The sequence below is a fragment of the Panthera uncia genome (genome assembly GCF_023721935.1).
Source record: "Panthera uncia isolate 11264 chromosome C1 unlocalized genomic scaffold, Puncia_PCG_1.0 HiC_scaffold_4, whole genome shotgun sequence".
NCBI classification, from domain to species: Eukaryota; Metazoa; Chordata; class Mammalia; order Carnivora; family Felidae; genus Panthera; species Panthera uncia.
This window is the reverse complement of record NW_026057585.1, coordinates 67,883,447-67,905,455: the sequence shown is the minus strand read 5'-3', so window position 1 is coordinate 67,905,455 and position 22,009 is coordinate 67,883,447. Positions and strand designations below refer to the sequence as shown.

General features: G+C 41.6%; 1 protein-coding gene across 2 annotated transcripts in view; it reads left to right on the top strand.

Annotated features, from left to right (window-relative positions):
• The window catches only part of CMPK1 (cytidine/uridine monophosphate kinase 1), a 37,467-nt gene extending 27,219 nt beyond the window's left edge, over positions 1-10,248 (top strand). The window contains exons 3-7 of one of the 2 annotated variants that reach the window (XR_007454796.1): positions 4,211-4,363; positions 5,603-5,679; positions 5,924-6,020; positions 6,764-6,880; positions 9,939-10,248. Coding sequence is in view for 1 of the 2 variants with exons in the window: in XM_049617249.1 (XP_049473206.1) it covers positions 4,211-4,363; positions 5,603-5,679; positions 5,924-6,020; positions 6,764-6,805 (369 nt within the window). In the remaining variant the exon portion in view is untranslated. Of the gene's footprint in view, positions 1-4,210; positions 4,364-5,602; positions 5,680-5,923; positions 6,021-6,763; positions 9,088-9,938 lie in introns of those variants that run through there. The other variant, XM_049617249.1, reaches the window with a different exon arrangement.
• Positions 10,249-22,009: the final 11,761 nt, after the last annotated feature.

Below are 22,009 nucleotides of genomic sequence, written 5' to 3'. Positions count from 1 at the left end.
CTTCCCCTCCCCCATGGGTTTCTGTTATGTTTCTCAGGATCCACATAGGAGTGAAACCATATGGTATCTGTCTTTCTCTGTATGGCTTATTTCACTTAGCATCACACTCTCCAGTTCCATCCACGTTGCTACAAAAGGCCATATTTCATTTTTTCTCATTGCCACATAGTATTCCATTGTGTATATAAACCACAATTTCTTTATCCATTCATCAGTTGATGGACATTTAGGCTCTTTCCATCATTTGGCTATTGTTGAGAGTGCTGCTGTAAACATTGGGGTACAAGTGCCCCTATGCATCAGTACTCCTGTATCCCTTGGATAAATTCCTAGCAGTGCTATTGCTGGGTCATAGGGTAGGTCTATTTTTAATTTTCTGAGGAACCTCCACACTGCTTTCCAGAGCGGCTGCACCAATTTGCATTCCCACCAACAGTGCAAGAGGGTTCCCGTTTCTCCACATCCTCTCCAGCATCTATAGTCTCCTGATTTGTTCATTTTGGCCACTCTGACTGGCGTGAGGTGATATCTGAGTGTGGTTTTGATTTGTATTTCCCTGATAAGGAGCGACGTTGAACATCTTTTCATGTTCCACTGTAGATTTCTAAGACTATTAACAGGTTTTTTCATATATAAGAAATAGTGAAGGAGAAATGCAAGAGTGAGAACAGTAAGAAATAGTTGAAGCCCAATGGAAAAGAGATATCTGAGCACCAGGACAGAACCACAGAACCTTGAGGATGAGGAGTAGTGGCTCATTTACATACATTCTTACCTTTTGTTTCAGAGATGGGAGTAACCTGCTTCCACTCCAGAGTGTATCCTCCCCTATTCTCTGGATTTAATGCCTTTTTCTCCACTTTATCACTAAGCACTGTGAAAAAGTGGTCTGCATTTTTCACTTTTTTACTTCCTACTCTTCAACCCTTTGGAGTCAGGTACTGTTTCCATCTTCATTGAAACGATTCTTGCTGTTGTTACCAATGTTCTTCCTTATCAAATCTAGGGGATATTTGTAGTCGTTTTTCTCATAGCAATTAACTCTATTCATATCTTCTCAAACCTTCTTTGTTCTCTGTGATACCATTTTTTTTTATTCTTTCCTACTTCAGTGGCTGTTGTTTCTTCTTTTTTTTTTTTTAATTTTTTTTTTTTCAACGTTTTTTATTTATTTTTGGGACAGAGAGAGACAGAGCATGAACGGGGGAGGGGCAGAGAGGGAGGGAGACACAGAATCGGAAACAGGCTCCAGGCTCCGAGCCATCAGCCCAGAGCCTGACGCGGGGCTCGAACTCACGGACCGCGAGATCGTGACCTGGCTGAAGTCGGACGCTTAACCGACTGCGCCACCCAGGCGCCCCCAGTGGCTGTTGTTTCTTATGTTTCCTTTGATAGCTCATCTTCTGCAAGTTTCTAAACCATGATGCTTCTCAGGGTTTTATCCTTGGTTCTCCTATCCTTTTATATATTTCGTGATGGATGGTTTTAGCCATGCCCAAGGCTGTCACTGTGCTAATAAATGCTAAAACCTACAGCACTGGCACACATCTTTTTTTCTGAACTCCAGACCTATATTTCTGACTACGAGACATCCATCTGAATATTTGACAAGTATCTCAGCGTTATCAGCATAACCTCTAGAATGTGATCACCTTTTATTTCTTGTCCTGGTCAATGGTTCTGCCATCTGTGCAGCTGCCCAAGCCAGAAACCTGGGGCCATCCTGTATTTTCCACCTCTTCTTCACTTTCCCAAATCCATTCAGTGAGCACATCTTCCAGTGACTTTCCTTTTTTTAAGTTTATTTATTTATTTTGAGAGAGCAAGAGAGAGTGCAAGTGGTGAAGGAGCTGAGATAGGGAGATACAGAATCCCAAACAGGCTCCATGCTGCACCGTCAGTGCAGGGCCTGATGCGGGACTTGAACTCATGAACCGTAATCATGACTTGAGCCGAAACCAAGAGTCAGATGCTTAACTGACTGAGCCATCCAGGCACCCCGATTATCTTCCTCTTAACCCTCTTTGACTTAGTCTGTTTTCTCTATTACTACTGTCACCTTAGTTCAGATCCTCTTTTTCTTACCTGGACCATTATTGGAGCCTCCTCATGAGTCTTTGCCTTTAATCTATGCTTGTCCCCTTCTAGCTCGTCCTTCATGGTACAGTCAAGGTGATTTTTTTCCAGAAGGTGATGTAAGCATATTCTTTTGCTTAAAAGTCCTTAGTGGTCCTCTGTTGCTTCCAGGATAAAAACCAGTTCCTTAGTGTGACATAATAAGTTCTTCATTAATCTTGCCCCTACCTACTTTCTTGTCCTATCTCCCACTACTCTCTACATGTGTCCTAATATTCAACTGTCTCAGCTTACTTCAGATTCATCAAAGCTGTTATGCTTTCTCATTTCTGAGCCTTTATCTATCCAGTTTACACTCTTTGGAGTACCTTGATCCCTGTCTGCTTGCCACTTCATTATTTAGGACTCCATGGCCACCTACCTGGTAAAGCTCTCTCTAGCAGTTTCCCAGGTAGTTTGTGCTTAATTTCTTTGTTTTATCATAGCATCCTTTCATACCTCATCATAGGACTTAGCACATTTTCTTACACACACCTGCTGAACTATGAGCCCCCAGGAGCCATGAGTTTGCTCTTCATGTTCCCTGGTTATAGGCCTTGAGTAAATGTATGTGGTGGTGGAATATTGATGCACCTCTTCAGGTATCTTCCACTACCATAATTGGGGTAGAAATGCTATAGCAGGGGCCCAAAAACATTCTGTGATAGTTTTGTATTATTGGAGAATATTGGAAAAGCTAGATGATGGGACAAAGCCAACCCTCAGACAAAGAAAGGAATTAGGGGGCCTGACAGCCCTCGCTCTTTTTTAAGAACTAGGAAACAGTTTGAGCACTGAGGGGACTAGATGTTGGTGTCTGGAATAGAGGCTGCTCTGGAGTTGGTCAAAGTCATGTGTCAGCGTGTACCCAATGGGGGCTGGCAGTGGTGAGGATTTGGAGACTAGAGATCTGCATCTCCTGTCACATATTGTCACATTGTGCCCAAATTCACACTGGCACAGGATGATGAAACGTGCTGCTCTTGCTATCTTTCTTGAGTCTGTTCTTTCCTCTGCTACCTGTGTTTTGGGTAGCTTAATTAGCTTTAGGTGAAAAAACTATTAACTTTATACTAATAATTAATGCTGGCAATCTCTTTATATTTGTCCAAGGATTTTTTGCAATTGGACTTGAATTATTGCAGAGAATCTTAATTCCTGAAGAAGTAGCATTCTTCTTAGCACAGCAAAAATGGCTTGGGAGAGAGGAGAGGAAGGAATAGGGTCTCTGGTGGCTAGAGCAAAGATACTGGTTAATGCCTATTTTCTTTTTGCTGTTTATAACTTTGTGAATCTATATGTGAAAGTAATATATGCTTACTGTAGAAAATTCAGAAACTGCACGAAAAAGAAACTGTGTGTATGTCTATTAATACGTATAAATGGGGAAGGGGTATATACCATAACTCCACCAACTTGAGGTGACCGTGTTACTACACTGGATCATCTTTTTTTTTTTTTTTTTTTAATTTTAATTTATAACCTAAAAAAATTAAAGAAAAATTTTTTTAACACTTCATTTATTTTTGAGAGAGAGAGAGACAGCGTGAGCGGGGGAAGGTCAGAGAGAGAGGGAGACACAGAATGCAAAGCACACTCCAGGCTCTGAGCTGTCAGCACAGAGCCCGACGCGGGGCTCATACCCCCGATGCGGGGCTCGAACCCACAAGCTGTGAGACCTGAGCTGAAATCGGATGCTTAACTGACGGAGCCACCCAGGCGCCACCCCCGCTTCCAAAATTTTTTTAATGTTTATTTATTGTTGAGAGAAAGAATGAAAGTGGGGAAGGGGCAGAGAGTGAGGGAGACAGAATCCGAGCTGTCAGCACAGAGCCCAATGCAGGGCTCAAACTCATGAACTGCCAGATTATGACTGGAGCCAAAGTCGGACGCTTCACCAACTGAGCCACCCAGGAGCCCTGCCTGATCATCTCCTTTAAGTCTTGTTGTTGTTTTTTTCCCCCATGCACCCTGCACTCTACTCATGATTTGAAGAATAATAATAACAAAGCAAACACTCATATATCCCCCCCCTTCCTTAAGAAGTTGTATTTTGTTAATGTTATATTGAACCTAAATCTTCCTTTTCTTTTAGGAAATGGATCAGACAATGGCTGCCAATGCTCAGAAGAATAAATTCTTGATTGATGGGTTTCCAAGAAATCAAGACAACCTTCAAGGTTGGAATAAGACCATGGATGGGAAGGCAGATGTGTCTTTTGTTCTGTTTTTTGACTGTAATAATGAGGTAATGAAGACCTTCATCTGCCCACATGGGGTTTAACCAACTGATGGTCAACTATTAAAGAAAAACAAAGTGATTTTTTACTTATATTTTATATCAGCAGCAGTATTGCTTTGAACTGGTAAATTGGTTGGATGGAACAGCACTGTATTGCTGTTGGACTATTAGAAACTATTTGGCATCAGCAACCTTGTGGACCTAAAATTTGCTTTATTTTCAAAATAGCAGTACTGTGTTTGTTTTAAGAATTGACTTGTACAATAATGTTAGGTAATGAAACTGCAGTGTTACCTCGTAGGTATGCACTCTTATCAGAGAGTATCTTGCCCTAGGACGTTAGGACAACATTTTTGGGAAGTTGGGAAAACTTTCTATTTTTAAAGAAACATACAAGATAGCTTGATTTGTCTTCTAAGAGTGAAATGATCTTGCAAAAAGCAGGAAAGCGTTCTTTTTCTTTCTGGCACTTCTAATAACATACCCAGACATACCTTTGAATAACCAAATTTCTCAGAGTCATTTAATTAAAAGGCCTGACTGTTTAACAGCTGCAGTAGAACTTCATTAAATTAATGCCAACAGCCTGGAAGAATAAGAATCTAAAGAACTGCCTTGAAGGAAGTTGGCTATTCTTGGGCTGAATTGCAAATGTGTCTCTGGTGGAGAGGCTTGCTGCAGCCTTTGAGTTGTTTTAAAATGTAACTCTCTTTTTCCAACCCCCAAAAATATGTTTTCACTTATTCTTCAAAGTTGACTTTAGAATGTTACCACAGCTTTATAACTAAGGAATGTTTATTCACGATTAACAAGGGATACTTTATTCAAATGCAAATATGTTGACTCTTAAATATTTGGATATTTATGGAATTATCAAAAAGTAAGCAAAATGGAACAAAGTTTGAGGCATGTAATTGATACCTAATAAGTTAATAATATATCCTGGATGGAAGCATACACATACAGATCTTCTTTTTATTGCGGTTTAAAAAAAAGTACACAGGAAAAACTGAGTCATGAATGAATTCTTATTATGCTCTGTGCTTATTTAACCTAGTTTATATAAATTGAACCACATGTTTAAATTTAAAAGGACTTTGCATGTTGATTAATGAATTAGACAAATTAGTTTTAATGTAGGGTTTTTTTGTGATCTCTTCAAACTTTGTTCTCATTCAGGTTAAAAGAATGGCAAATGTGAAATTCACATCTTTTTTTTTTTGTACTATTTATTTCTCTTTCTAGATCTGTATTGAACGGTGTCTTGAGAGGGGAAAGAGTAGTGGTAGAAGTGATGACAACAGAGAGAGCTTGGAAAAGAGGTACTTTGCAGACTTTACACATCACCACCTTGGGCTCATTTTGGAACTTGAGTCACAGATTAAATACCTGCCTCATTTTGGTCCAGAAAAAGAAACTGGCATGCTTAAATATGTAAATTGTGTGGTCTAAGGAGATGGTAAGGGAGTTGGTTGGGTTGGGTCTGGGTTGTGCTCTGAGCTGTTCCGTAACGTGGGGGAGAGCGGGTGGATGCTTAGAACCTTGCAATATGTGCTGCTTTTGCAGAATTCAGACCTATCTTCAGTCAACAAAGCCAATTATTGACTTATATGAAGAAATGGGGAAAGTCAAGAAAATAGATGCCTCTAAGTCTGTTGATGAAGTGAGTATCCCTAGCTTGCCTTAAAAGAAAAGTCCAGTAAAAATGTGATTTGGGGGACAAGGGATAGGTAGGCAGGAGAAAAAGAAGTATGACAGATTAGTTTGTTTGCTTTTCAAGACCTGGGAGACTAAGTGAAAAATGAGATTTTTTTTCTCCTTTTTTGAATAGAGTCTAAAATAGATTTTACAACTTCAGACTTGTTCTTCCTAAGAAGTGGGTGGTTTATTAATTCCAAACCTCTTTTCTCAAGCACTGGAAAATTGGCATTTTGAGAACTGTGATTTGGACCACATTCATCTTTTAAAATCTCTAATGTGAATGGCGAGTCCTCTAGAGCAAGGGCCCCAGGCAGCTTCCATCTCTTCGTCACAGAGCACAGAGACCCAGGGGCGCAGGGCTTCTGCGCCCAGCCCTTCCCTCCCACTCTGTAAAAATCCTGATCTCTAAACTGCTGTGCAAGCCCTCAGTGCCCAGCAGCTCTTTTCTAGTGTCTCTCTCTCTCTATTTTTTTATTTTTTTATTTTTTAAATGTTTTTTTATTTTTGAGAGAGAGAGAGAGAGACAGACAAAGCACGAGCTGGGGAGAGGTCCAAAGGAAAATAGATGAAACCAAGGAATTAATGTATTTTTTTAAATGATACATCTTGAAAATTAATAAAAAAATGGACTTCTAAACAGGAATTTAGCCATATAGTATTTTAATAATACTTCCTTTTTAAATTACTACTCTTTGTCCTTTACAGGTTTTTGATGAAGTTGTGAAGATTTTTGACAAAGAAGGCTAACTCTAAATCTGAAAGCATCCTTGAAATCATGCTTGAATATTGCTTTGATAGCTGCTATTACAACCCCTTTTTAAGGCAATTTTAATCTTTCATAATTACATCTCAATGAATGGCTGGAAAGTATGTAGTAAGACAAATTAAATTTTTTATCTTCAATTTTTCTGGTTACAGGAGTAGACAGTGAATTCGGGTCTAACTTCATCTTAGCTATGGTGCTCACAAAACAAAGAAGGATATCAGCTAGTTCTTTGTTTTTCCTCAAAAAGCATATCCCTTTTATAGTGTGTGCCTTCTGTGAGCAAAACTCTGTAGTCTGTGTGTATATCCCTTTAGTAATTACAACATGTTAAGATTAGGGATTCCCCACTTCCTTGTTTTCTTGTAGGTTTTACATTTCCAACCTGTTAAGCGAATTTGTGGACCAAATTCCAAAGGAACTTTTTGTGTAGTCAGTTCTTGCAAAATGTGTTTGGTAAACAAACTCATAAAATGAATTCCTAGAAGTGTTTTAGTATTTATCAAATAACTGACCATTTCCTACAGAAAGATAAGAAAACTTAAGGCTTTGTTTTATTACAACTTATACAAAGTTGTATGACAAGGCATCTTCTTTGCTTCCAGGGATTGGGATGGGGTCGCTGGGGGTTCAGAGCCTGGGAGAATTGTCAGCTTTATTCTGACATAAATCTGAGGGTAAGGGGCAGGATCACATCAAATGACATGTGTTCCTGTGCTCTATTATATAGTGTTATTATTATTGATTAAACTGATCTTAACAAAATTCCTAGCAGGGGAACCTTGAAATGCATGTACTGGGTTTATGGTAAAATGATTTGGTTAGCATTTTAATAACATTTCATTCAGAGTTTTTTGTTTTTTGTTTTTATTTGTTTTCTAGATTAAATGTAGGGTTGGTATGAAGTAAAAAAAAATCTAATGGCTAAATTTCCCATTTGTGTTTATTTTCTTGAATACTTTTTTTTTTCAGTTATTTAAGGACATTTAAAAATCATTGCACTTTGGTCAGAAAAATAATAAATATATCTTGTAAATGTTTGATTTCCTTCCTGGCTACTTTTATTTAGTAAATTCTTTTTTGGCATCATGTTGAAGCATTGAAAGGTACAGAATTTTAAAAAGGCTATTTTAAAAAGGCTATCGAGTCCAAAGGAATTTTCCCTTAAATCCATTCTTCCTTTAAAAAATCTCTGAGAAATTTGTGTTCCCCTTTCTTATCTTTTTCTGCCATTACTAATGAAGAGTTATTTCCAAGGTTCTTCATGTGAGATTTATTAAAATGTTTCTCATTTTTAGCACTTATACTGTTTGGTATACAGGGTTAAATAGGGTAAGGAATTTTGTTTTTGTTTAATTAGATTTTATATTTAAAGTCATTGGGAATAGGAGCGCCTGGCTGACTCAGTGGTGTAAAGTATGTGATTTTTGATCTCATGGTTTGAGTTCAAGCCCCACATTGGGCGTAGAGTTTACTTAAAAATGAAGAAGAAGAAGTAGAAGTATAAAGTCATTGGGAATAGTGAGGACAACTTGTGGATGTTCTTACATTATAATAGGTTCATTTATTTCTATGTGTGTTATGAAATTCACTTATTAATGATATATTTTTCAACATACTTGCCATTAGGAAACAAAATATAAGGGATGGATCATATTAGCCACCAAAATTTGTATTGAGATTATCTTGGTTTCCTGGAAGAGACTATAACAAATTCTTGTGTGGTGATTTAGTTCACCAGATACAGAGGGATTTTGCTGGTGGTTTAATCAAAAAGCTGCAGTATGAAGCAAGAGTAAAGACTATAAGGTTTTGAGAGCATTCCTGCTCAAATAAGTGAAGAAATTCATCAGATGGGGGAATCTAAATGTTTATACTGATTTTGGGAAGCAAACGTGAGGTTTTTAAGAAGACTGCTGAGACGAGGCACTTCGCTTCCTTTCATCACACAGCCTTTTGTGGCATTTGAGAACACAAATCAAGAAACATCGTAATTACGAAATTATGAGCCTTTGCTAGTTTGCTTTTGAGTAGAAAAACATGTTGGCAATATTGTGTTTAGGATTTGACTGAGATACATCGGACTTCATTAGTTTAGTCATTCCGTTTGTTAAAGTCACCAAGGAGGTTTTCAGTTTTGAAAGACCTTAGTGGAAGCTTTGCTTTTTTTTTGCTTTTCTTTCTTTCTTTTTTTTTTTAAAATTAACTGACATTTCCTGATGTTGGATGTATATGAAATTACTTGGTAAATAATCCTAATAAATTTTGTGCTATGGCGTTTGCTGTTTCAGATTTCCATTCTCTCAAGCATATTGAAGACTGAGAAGTATCCTGTATTTAACATGTGGGTTTACAGCAAAAGCAGAGTTCAGGATCCAGGAGAATTTTCTGCTCTGTATTATGTTTGCACATCTTGAATTAAGTAGAAAGCATGACTTTATCCCATTCCTTCAAGAAGTAATCTGGATCGAGGCACAAGTATAGCCTATTTCATTACCTACCTACAGCAGCAATTGCTTGTCTCTTTGAGGGGGAAATTGGCATCAGGCTATGTCTCAAGATGCCTCAAGGCAATGTCTCAAGATGCCTTGGGGGGCTTGTGTCTTTGTCATGTAATTAAGTAGTTGCCTGACACTCTGGAGATAATAGTGACTGAAAGTATTGGCCAGAGTAGGTCAGCTTTTTTTTCCCCTGGAGGTTTGGTCCTTCTTCAAACTCATAATAATTGCACAAGCTGTAGGTGCTACAAACACATACTCTGCCTTCCAAGCGTTTTCTATCTGAAACTAACACCCTGATGTGGGTAGACCTTCACATGTCTTTTGATGGGTAATGATCATTATTATATAGCTTATTTCACTTCTCCCTAGCCTGCCCTCATGTTTCAACTAAATTAAGTACTCCTTAATCCTAAGCATTTTTCTTTTAATGAAGAAAGTAAGCTCATTTGTTGTGTACCAAGGAAAAAGGTAAAAATGGTCCTAATCACCTATCCCTTTATTTCCTCACCCCTGACCCCAGTTTAAGTATTCTCTTGGATCCAGGTTTGCTTTCCTTTGAATGGGTGTGGTTATTGTGACTGTGGTGTTAATTCTGGGCCTCATTTGTGCTCCGCAGGTCACCAGCTTTCCTGTCCTTGGGACAGGTAAAGGACGGGACAGCTAAAGGACGAAGTTGAATTTCTGGCTATCACGCTTTATACCCTTTGTCAGCCCTGCCACCTCCAGGCCATCACCAGGGCTCAGATTTTTGTGAGATCCTTGCTGTCCCTGCTCATCAGAGCAGAACCTGGTTTTCTGGAGTCCGTCTTCTTCAAAAAGGCTCTTTCATGATTTTGTCTTCCTAAGACCTAGCCATAAGAGAAGAGGGCTTAATTATTTTGGCCTATTCAGGGAGAGATGAGGGTAATAAATCAACATTTCTCTAAGTGAGGTTCTTTCAGCCACAGAAAGTGGTTTTTTATTTATGATACATTTTGAAGTAACGCACAAAGTGTTACCTTCTTGACACTGGCCTTCAATGCCCTAACCAACCAAAGGAAAAGCATCTGTAGAGGTAGGTTACCTCATCCCAGCCCTGATGTAGATAATCCAGACAAACTTTGAAAATTGTCTTCTACACTGTAGAATCGAGCAGTTGAGCAGTTAAGCAGCATTTTGCATAAATAGCAGATGCATTCTCATTTGGTTGAGTAACCACATCTAAAAAGAGAAAATAAAATTCAAAAAATATGTATGTGAGCTTTGGGAATATTTGTATTCTACCCTTTAGAAGGCTTCCTGGAAGAAGTATATTCTTGGTAACTGCTTCTCTGAAATTAAGGGGGAAAACTGATACAGTGGACTCAAGATGGACTTCCAAGAAACCCCCTGAATTGGCTGAGATTCATTGCCGGTTTGTAAATGCTTGCGGCCCTCTGAGGACTCGGGGTAGAACTGGCCCTCTTACGACCACCTGGTTCCAAAGGCTTCCAGAACCAGAGGGAGAAGACATTGAATTGGCTCAGCAGTTAGTACTTAAGAGCACAAAGCTGTTGTGCATGGCTCACCCCAGGTTGGTTGGTCCTTAGTTTTACAGAGAAGCATTCTCACAAGTGGTTCCAAACCAGCTGCCAGAATTTGGCCAGAGTATGATTGTGACAAGGCTGCATCAAAATAGCCTTGTCAAAATGGAAACCTTTTTTTCCTTTTAATTACCAGGTAGAGCACAATAGGCACTACCATTATCCTGTCCTGGATTGGGGTGGTGGTTTAGACCACCATAGACACATCATTTACATGATTTGGGGGAGAAATGCTAAAGTTTAATGGTCAACTTTCATGTTGGGTCAAAATAGTCACATCAAAATGACCAGTTTAAAACAGCTACATCAAAATCCCCCTGATGTCAAGGACTGTGTCAGAATGTCCTTGTCACATCCAATATCAAACATGATTGAGCAGAGACCATTCCTCTGCCTAGGGCCTTTCCTGCTTAGGTCTGGCTAAGTGCTCTTTAGAGAAGGTAGGTGCACTACTGGACTTGAGGCTGCTGCTGTTGTGCTAATGGAAGAGTCAGAAATGGAGAGGATGGATGGGATGGGATGAGGGCAGGGAGAGTAAAACCATTTGTGTAGAGAAGCAGGAGTTGGTTCATTCCAGTGCTTTGGCCATGATGGTCCTTGTAGGAGACTTACTCTACCCATAATCACTCCTACCAAACACCATTTCTTAATCTGTCCAGTCTTCATGATCATAGACCACATTCCCACTACTCTCCAGGATTATTTTGTTGATGAAAATGGGCTTCAAGAATGAGACTCCCTTGATACTATCTATCTTCATTTATCCTTAACTTATGGTTTCAGTAGTTTTATGGATATTTGTAAGTTTAGCTTGTGTATATGACTTTAAGTATTTATAGTCAGCTAAATCGTTGTTTCATATGACAATACTCAGACTGGCCAGTTGCTGAAATAATAACTAGATTGATACAGGAGGCATCATTACAGTCTGTAATCACATTCATGGATCTGCCATCTTAATTGAGCTAACTGGTTGTGTTAGCAAGCTGCCTGGCAGAGATACTAGCTTTTAGGATTGAGATCAGAGAATTTGTTACAGGTAATCTACATCTTCCTTAATTAGGCAATGTGTCTGTCATCAGACCGGGAGATGATGAGCACTAAAATGGTGACATTACAAGGAGTTTGGTGGCAGGACGCCTGGGTGGCTCTGTCAGTAAGTGTCCAACTTTGGCTCAGGTCGTGATCTCATGGTTCATGGGTTCAAGCCCTGCATCAGACTCTGCGCTGACAGCACATAGCCCGGAGCCTACTTTGGGTTCTGTGTCTCCCTCTCTCTTTGTCCCTCTGCTGTTCACACACTGTCTGTCTCTCAAAAATAAGTAAATATTTTAAAAAACGTTGGCTGACCATTCACTCAAAATATGTTTGAGACACATTTATTAAGGATACCACAAGCAGTAATACGTAGTCCCTGCCTTCAACAGGCTCACAAGTTAAGCTCAAGTCTAGCAGTTTCTTAACTGTATTGTTTTTGTATAGTGCTTTAATGCAAGCACACTTTTACCTCTGTTCTCATCTTGTTTTCCCAACCATTCAGGTTGGGATGACGGTTTTCCTGTTTTGTGAATGATTAAACTGAAGCTGAAGGAGCCCAAGTCAATTGCCCAACAATATTTACAGCTAGATAGTTGTGAGTCTGGAATTGGACCCCAGACCTTTGGGTCTTACCAGATCTGCGTCCTGTCTTCCAGTAGCCCATGTTGCCTACTTGTAATAGAGCCTGATTTTGAAGTGTAACCACTAATACGCCATCATGCTTCCTCATCACTACCCTGTTACTGTTGTTTATTTTAATGTTTATTTATTTTTGAGAGAGCAGGACCAGGGGAGGGGCAGAGAGAGAGGGAAACACAGAATCCAAAGCAGGCTCCAGGCTCTGAGCTGTTAGCACAGACCCTGATGCAGGACTTGAACTTATGAACTGTGAGATGATCTTAGCTGAAGTCAGATGCTTAACCAACTGAGCCACCCAGGCACCCCACCCTCGTTACTTTATATATTTTTTTAAGTTTGTTTATTTTGACAGCAGGGGAGGGGTAGAAAGGGGGAGAGAGAGAATCCCAAGCAGTCTCTGCACTGTCAGCCCAAAGCCAGATGCGGGGCTCAAAGTCACAAACCATGAGATCTTGACCTGAGCTGAAATCAAGAGTCAGATGCTTAACTGACTGAGCCACCCAGGCGCCCCTCATTTGTTTTCACTATTGCACGTATCTGCAATTTGTGAAGTTACTTTGTTTACTTATTGGCGACTCCCCTGCTAGATTGTGTCAGGAGAGCAAAAATAGTTTTCATCTGTTTCCTAGTGTCTGCACATAGTAGGCACCCAGTAAATACTTCTTGAAAAAGCAAAATGAGAAAGTTATTTTTGACTCGCTATAGCTGCCAGTTGCATCACTGAACTTTGGATCCTAACTGGGTCCACCTGCAGTTTCCTTAGGATTCTATTTTCATCTCTCCCAGAGCCTGGAATCGGATAACCATGGAGTACAGGGGATAGGAGGGGAGATGAATCTTTCACCTCATCAGCCTCCCTCTACTTGTAGCTCACAGCTCAGAGAAGACCATGTGATTGGCTGTCTTGGAAGGAAAACCAGGAGAGACTAGGGCCAGAAAATAATAGTTTTGGCGAAAATCTCACCCACCCACTCATAATTCAATCTAGTTGATAGATTTTTGACTTATTATACCTCCATTGTGATGTTACTGTGTTATGACTTAGAAAATTTTTTGCTTTATGAAGACTTGATAGTTTCCAGTTCCTGTTCCTGATCTGAAACTCTTTAGTATAAATTTCTGCTTGAAGCCTTGTAAGACTACGGTGTCTCCTCAGCGCTTTCACTGACCGTATTTACTGGATTGGGAAAGAACAGAATGAGGTTTCCACCTACTTTCTCCTCAGTGGGTAATGCATTGTAGTTCTTGATGCATGGTGTCTTTGGGAAAGAGATTTTAGAGGTCTTTAGCTGTATTTCTGTATTCTCTTCGTGACCTGGCACAGAGTCAATTCTTAATACATTTTATTTTTTTTATTTAAAAAAAAATTTTTTTAACGTTTATTTATTTATTTTTTTGAGACAGAGACAGAGCATGAACAGGGGAGGGTCAGAGAGAGAGGGAGACACAGAATGTGAAACAGGCTCCAGGCTCTGAGCAGTCAGCACAGAGCCCGACGCGGGGCTCGAACCCACAGACCACGAGATCGTGACCTGAGCCGAAGTCGGACGCTTAACCGACTGAGCCACCCAGGCGCCCCAATACATTTTATTTTTTTTAACGTTTATTTATTTTGAGAGTGCAGGCATGAGTGGGGGAAGGGCAGAGAGCAAGAGAACCCCAAGCAGCATGGAACCCGACATGGGGCTTCATCTCATGAACCCTGAAATCATGACCTGAACCAAAATGAAGAGTCAGACACTTAACCAACTGGGCCACCCAGGCACCCCCTACACATTATTCTTAAGATATTCTTAATATATTCTCTTGAATATTGAAAGATGTGTCTTCCTCAAAGCCCTCCAGATAGTAGCAGAACTAAGCCTAGAACCCAGGTCCCCTTTTTCCCAGCCCTCATTCCTTAACACCAACATGCTTTAATCCACCGTCATTCCTAACAAAAACCTGGAAAGGCAAAGTTATAACTTGTGATGCTCGAGAGTCACTTCTATTTAATAGGATTTCATTCAGTGTGCCAAACATTTGTTGAATGTCCTTTAAACCATTTTTTTTTTTTTTTTTTTTTGGGGCACCTGGGTGCCTCAGTTGGTTAAGCGTCCGACTTCAGCTTAGGTCATGATCTCGCGGTTCTGTGGGTTCGAGCCCCGCGTGGGACTCTGCTGACACCATGAAGCCTGGAGCCTGCTTTGGATTCTGTGTCTCCCTCTCTCTCTGCCCCTCCCCCACTCATGCTCGCTCGTTCTCTATCTCTAAAATTAAAAAAACATAAACCATGTTTTTAAACCAATGTCTCAGGCATCACTCCCAGAAATTCTAATTTCATTTTAAAGACGCCCCAGGTGAATCTAAACCAATGATTCTGAAACTTTCAAGTGTATCAGAATCATTTGAAGGGCTTGTTAAACCCAGTCTAGGGGGCCCACCTCAGTAGATATGGGGTGGGGTCCACAAATTTGCATTTCTTATAAAATTCCAGGTGATAGTGATATTTTGAGAACCAGTGTACTAAATAGGAACCAGAGCTGATATTGGAAACTCCTAGTCTTGCATCTTTGTGGACAAGGGACCAGCTTCTTGGTCTTTATGTCCACAGTGCCTAACATAGAGGAGGTACTTAGTGCTGGATAAATGACAAATTGATAACCCTGGTTGAGAGCTCACAAATCAAACAGTTCCCTAGTCTACCATCCCTGAAGTTCCTGGGTTGAGGAGGGGAGGGGTAGAAGGACTAGGAGAAGATCACAAATGTTCTCTAAAGAAGTTGTCAGATGGGTACTAACTTGACATAGTAGGGTGGCTTTCAGCTCACTTCACAACTGCCATTGTCATAAAAGGTGAGGAGAGCCCTGGGGCCGCTGTCACTGTCCAGACTTCTGAGGGGAGATGGGTTTGAGGGCAGAGCTAGGGCCCTGGAAGCAACTGAAGTTGCCACACGAGGGGCAGTCTTAAGCAGGCTCCATGCCCAGTGCTGAGCCCAACTAGGGACTCGATCTTAGGACTGAGATCAAGACCTGAACCAAAATCAAGAGTCGGAAGCTTAACCGCCTGAGCCACCCGGGCGCCCCTAAAGAAGACCTTGTAAAGTTAGAGCCACCCAGCACTGAATTGGGATAATTTAGGACATGAATTCCCCATCACTGGAAGTGTGTAACCAGCAGGGTGTTTTAGAATCTTCCAGCTCTTAGGTTCCATGGTCACATCCTGTTCAAGTTGTAGCTATCTAAGTCTGAGGTCCATCTGGAACCCCAGCCACATTCTTTGGGCCCTCCTGAAACTCGGATGCAGAACAGCTCCCTGTCCATACGGGCAGGGAGGAAAGGCTAAGGAACATCATGGGAGTCTGTGCCTTCCCATAGGAACCCAAATATTGAGAAACTTCCTTAAGCTTCTGTTTCTACTTCCTGGGTGCCCTCCGCCATGCCTGGGATAGGTATTCAGCAAAGTTTGCTGATGGTAATGCTGCTGGTGGTCAGGAGGTGCCTGCTTTGCCTCAGGGGAGAGAAACAGCATATTCTGGGAGAGAAACCGCGCTAGCAAAAGCATGACAGCCAGGATGGGTGGCTGGACAGGGTGGGGGTCCATGTGCCAAACAATAGGAGATAGGGGCATGCAAAGACAAGGCAGGGAAATGTAATGGACAAACCATAAAGGCGGGTAGAAGAATGTGGGCTTACCCTGTGTCTGTTTAGCTGAGTCCAGACGAGAATGCCGGGTAACTGCTAGGCTGGATGGGGAAGTTTGACAAAGTCCTCTCAGATTTTGGAGGCTGCTCCACTCCTCAACCCCTCCTCTTTTTCTACTCTTTCTTCTCCTTGCTGTAAGCTGTCCCTTGAGTTCTATTCTGAACCCTTAATGGTTTTCCCATCTCACTAGGGACAGTTTGCAAACCCTCCCTGGCTTGGCCTGGGTTAGGGCTGGGCCCAGGGCCGGCCTGCCTGAGCCGGGGAGAGGAGGCGGCTCCTAGCAATAAGCAACCCACAGAATTGTGCCTGTTATTTAAGAAAAGTTTCTGGGTTTTCGGCTAATTGCAAAAATACATAATGGATGCTTTTCGCATCTGCTAGTTATTCTGGAACAGGCCTGCATCCAAGAGCAAACTTTAAACAAACAATAAGATTATGGAGCTTAACTATTTCAATGTGTAACAGAAAAGAAAGCCAAGGCCCCAAAAGTTACATTAACACACATCCACTCAGACACAAGCAGTCTTACCAACAGATACACATACATACAAACATACAGATGCACATCCTGGCTCCAGTGCTCACAGGGCTTGCACACTAACACGTACACACGTGCACACACAACCTGCACATACGCCCGATCACTTGCACTGATACACGTACTCAGACACATACACGAATAAGCATGCCTAAATTCATATCAGGCACGCTCCTACCCAACACAGGCACACAGACGCACTGCTCCGGGTACAGATGCATTCACGCAAACCGTTTTTATTGCAGCGTGTGGTCCTCTTTTGTAGGTCAGTGGGCCCTTCTAGCCCTGAGGTAAGTCAGTCAGTTGGGCACTGGCTGTGTCTGGGTGGTATCAGGTGTAGTTATTCACTGTGGCCACCGAGGGGCACCCGTCAGCCATCGTGCATCCACCTTCCGCTCCTGCCAACCCGTCAATTGTTTCTGTACCCACAAACCTGCACCTTCCTGTTCCGGCTCCCTGCACACAGCTGGGAGGCTCCTTGCCTCCAGCCCCAACCTTCTAGGATCCACTGTACTCATTCTCACCTTTTCCCTCTTCCAAACCACTGAAACAGCCACAACCCCTCCTCTGCTTCCTCCTAGCTGAACACACACCATACTTCAGAGCCCCCTGCTCAGTCCTGAGATTGCTCCTTGGGGGCTGGATCTGTCAGGTCTTTTTTTTTTTTTTTTTTAATGTTTACTTATTTTTGAGAGAGACAGAGACAGAATGCGAGTGGGTTAGGGGCAGAGAGAGAGGAAGACACAGAATCCGAAGCAGGCTCCAGGCTCTGAGCTGTCAGCACAGAGCCCGATGCGGGGCTTGAAACCAAAAGCTGTGAGATCATGACCTGAGCTGAAGTCAGACGCTCAACCAACTGAGCCACCCAGGCGCCCCTGGATCTGTCAGGTCTTAATCATAATGTGGCCTCTACCAAAAGCTTCTCCCCCAGAAGCAATTGTCAAAATCTCATCTCTTTTTCAAGGTGTGAGATAGCATCTCCCAGTGCAGGACTGCCAAAAGTTAATGCATGGTAAAATAATTGAACGAGTTAATGCCCAACTCAACTTCCCCATCTGCCCTGGCTGAAGAGGTCTTCCACTCTCAGCACCTGCCTCTCGCAACCCCCACCCCTCCACCCCTTGTGGTTCTATGAAACAAATACTGGCTTCAAAACATAAGCTAGGGTAGAAAGACCCAATATGTCCTGAAGTTTATCTCTTTCAGCATCCCTGACAGGTGGCTACCCTAGTAACAGATTACTCACCCCAACCCGAACAGTTGTCCTCACTGGGTAGTTCACACTTCTCGAAAGTGTCTCTACGTTCTTTCTCCACAAACATTCCCAGAGCTCCGCCTTCATGACGGGCTGTGGCAGGTTCTGAACAGACAGGATTTCTGCCCTTCCAGAAACTAATAGTCTGGGAAGGGCATTTGACCAGCATAGCATGAGACCTGCAGTAGTGCAGCAAGTACAAAGTGCAGGGGAGGGTGGGGTGAACTTTCCAGAGGAGCGAGGCGGGGAGTCAGGGAACATTTACAGAAGGGGTGAGAGCCGAACAGAGACAGAGTGAATAAGAACAATGGTTACGGTTCTGTTTGTTGAATGTTTACTGTGTTTGTGACTGCTAGTCCTCAGGAAAAATTCTAAGCCAGGTCAGCCTGTCTGCAGTCTGAGAGTTTAACCACTCAACCCAAAACATCTCTTGTAACAAAATAAGTGTTTGGGGGCAGACATCCCAGGTAGATTAGTTCTCTATGACTCCGTAACAAATCATCACAAACTTGGCAATTTGAAGCAACGCTCCCCTGTTCCCTCACAGTTGCTCAGAAGTCTGGGTTCTCTGCTCACAGTATCACAAAGCTGAGATCAAGAAACCAGGCCTCTCATCTGGAGGCTCAGGAAAGAATCTACGTCCAAGCTTATACTCACTGTTGGCAGAATCCAGTTCCTTGCGGTTGTAAGACTGAGGTGCCTGTTTCCTTGCTGACTGTTGGTCATGGGGCGCTCCTGGCACTAGAGGCAAGCCTCAGGTCTCTTCCACTCGCCCCTTCCATTTTCCAGACAACAAAGGCAGATGGAATCTTTGTCATGCTTCACATCTCTGATTTCCTCTTCTGTCGCCAGCTGGGCAATCAAGGCTTTCACGCTTTGTTTATAGATGCATCCCAAACTGCGAAGTTAAGACACTGTCTTTCGTGTAGCTGTGTTAATATCACATTCACTGCAGACCCGGTGGTTACCAGGTTGCATTTTATTTCTTACACCACTTTTTCTTTTCCTCTTTTCCTAATGGCCTTTATCTTTCCCTCATGTTTCCCCAGTCTCTCTTTCTCCCCGGAGACCTTTCAGGGCCCCCTATTCTCGAACTCCAGTCTGGTCTGCGAGTGTCCAAACCTGTTGGACATCCATCAGCCTCACTTCCTTTCCTAGCTTTCTGCACGAGGCCAGTCTTTTCTGGAGCTCAGTCTTCTTTCATGGCTTATTTCCATGTTTGGAGAAAACCCTCCAAGTAATCACCTAAGGGTACATAGGACATAAATGTTCTGACTCCATATATGTCTCTATATGTCTTTATTACAGCCCAATAATGGACGGTTCAGTCTAGCTAGAGCTCTAGATTGAAAACTCTGTTCTCCCAGCATTTGGAAGCATTTCTCCATTGACTGCTAGCATCCCATGTTGCCGCTGAGAATTCTGAGGTCATTCTGATTATCGTTCCTTTGTGACCTTTTTTTTCTTTATTTTCATTTTGCTCCCCTCTGAAAGCTCTTAGATCTCTCTCATCCCTGTTAAAAAATGTCAGGATATCGGACTTGAGTGTGGGTCACTTTGTCCTTCATTTTGGGGGCACATATTGAGCTCTTTTAATGTAGAGACTTTATGACTTTTGTTTATGGGACATTTTCTTATGTAACTTTTATTTATTTTTGTTTTTTAATATGAAATTTATTGTCAAATTGGTTTCCATACAACACCCAGTGCTCATCCCAACAGGTACCTTCCTCAATGCCCATCACCCACTTTTCCCTCTCCCCAACCCCATCAACCCTCAGTTTATTCTCAGTTTTTAAGAGTCTCTTATGGTTTGCCTCCCTCCCTCTCTAACTCTTTTTCCCTTCCCCTCCTCCATGGTCTTCTGTTAAGTTTCTTAGGATCCACATAAGAGTGAAAACATATGGTATCTGTCTTTCTCTGTATGACTTATTTCACTTAGCATAACACTCTCCAGTTCCATCCATGTTGCTACAAAAGGCCATGTTTCATTCTTTCTCATTGCCAAGTAGTATTCCATTGTGTATATAAACCACAATTGTTTTTCAATATATGAAATTTATTGTCAAATTGGTTTCCATACAACACCCAGTGCTTATCCCAAAAGGTGCCCTCCTCAATACCCATATCACAATTTCTTTATCCATTCATCAGTTGATGGACATTTAGGCTCTTTCCATAATTTGGCGATTGTTGAAAGTGCTGCTATAAACATTGGGGTACAAGTGCCCCTATGCATCAGCACTCCTGCATCCCTTGGGTAAATTCCCAGCAGTGCTATTGCTGGGTCATAGGGTAGATCTATTTTTAATTTTTTGAGGAACCTCCACACTGTTTTCCAGAGTGGCTGCACCAGTTTGCATTCCCACCAACAGTGCAAGAGGGTTCCCATTTCTCCACATCCTCTCCAGCACCTATAGTCTCCTGATTTTTCATTTTGGCCACTCTGACTAGCGTGAGGTGGTATCTCAGTGTGGTTTTGATTTGCATTTCCCTGATGGGGAGTGACGTTGAGCATCTTTTCATGTGCCTGTTGGCCATCTGAGTATCTTCTTTGGAAAAGTATCCATTCGTGACTTCTGCCTGTTTCTTCACTGGATTATTAATTTTTCGGGTGTGGAGTTTGGTGAGTTCTTTATAGATTTTGGATACCAGCCCTTTGTCTGATATGTCATTTGCAAATATCTTTTTCCATCTTATGTAACTTTTAAATGATTCCTCTTCTCCATTTGTATCTGTGCTAGAATTCCCCATTTGTTGGATTTTTAACTTCTTGGATTGATCCTTTATGTTGCTTATATTTTCTCTCATATTTTCTTCTTTTTTTTAAGGTTCATTTATTTTTCTTAGTAATCTCTATATCCAGTGTGGGGCTTGAACTCACAACCCCAAGATCGAGAGTCCCATGCTCCTCTGACTGAGCCAGCCAGGCTCCCCATTCTCTCATATTTTCTACCTCCTCATCTTTTTGTTTCACTCTCTGAAAAATGTCCTTTGTCTATTCGCATTATATATATTTATATTATATACAAATTACATATATAACTTAATTTACATGATATTATATAAGTTATTTATATAATTAACATATACATAAATATAATATTTTTTTTCAAAAGTTCTCTTTGGTTTTTTTTCCTTCATACCATCCAGTTTTTATTTTATGGGTACAACATGTCCTTGAATCTATGTGAGGATCTTAATAGAGTGTAAACTTTTTTTTTAGTTCTTCTCTTTTCCTTGCATTATTTCCATTTCCTCTGAGGTCATTTTATGTGTTTGTCTTGTGCTCAGTTTGGAGGTTTTCCTCAAATGTGTGGTAATCTTTGGCTGTCCATTCATATTTAAGAATGAAGAACTGAAAAGCTTGCTGATTAGCTGGCGTGTCTTAGTTGACTAGGCAGCCAAGTCAGTCAGTCACTACAGCAGAGCACTTCCTCCCCCCATTCCCACCCCAATCCCAGAATTTGAGGGTCCTTCATCTGGGGACATTAGATTTCTCCAGAAACTGCCCGCTCCCACTTGGAGAGTAGACCCTGACCTCTTGGTGGTCTGTGCCCAGGTGTGGGGAGGCACTGTCCAGTGTACAGATTTTCATTTAATCTGCTGATTTAAGCTCTGTGTTTTGCCGGGGCTGCCAAGAGGCTGGTGCTGCCTCTTTCCGTGGCTGTATCTTCTTCTCTGCATGCTCTGTGCCAAGGCTTTCTCTGCTCTACTGCATTAGTTACCACCCTTCCATCTGCTTTCTGTTGTCCTGACATTTGTTGAATATCTCCCCTACTGATGATGCCTCACCCATTATTTTTATTGTTGTGGGTTTATATCCTTTTTATTTCTTAACAATCATTTTAGAAGGCTCTCAAGAGAAAGGGGAATAAAACAAGTCATCAATTTAACATCTCCAGTGACATGTCAGCCCAAGGTCTTATTTTATGGGTACAACGTTATTTTATGGGATTATCTTATTACCAC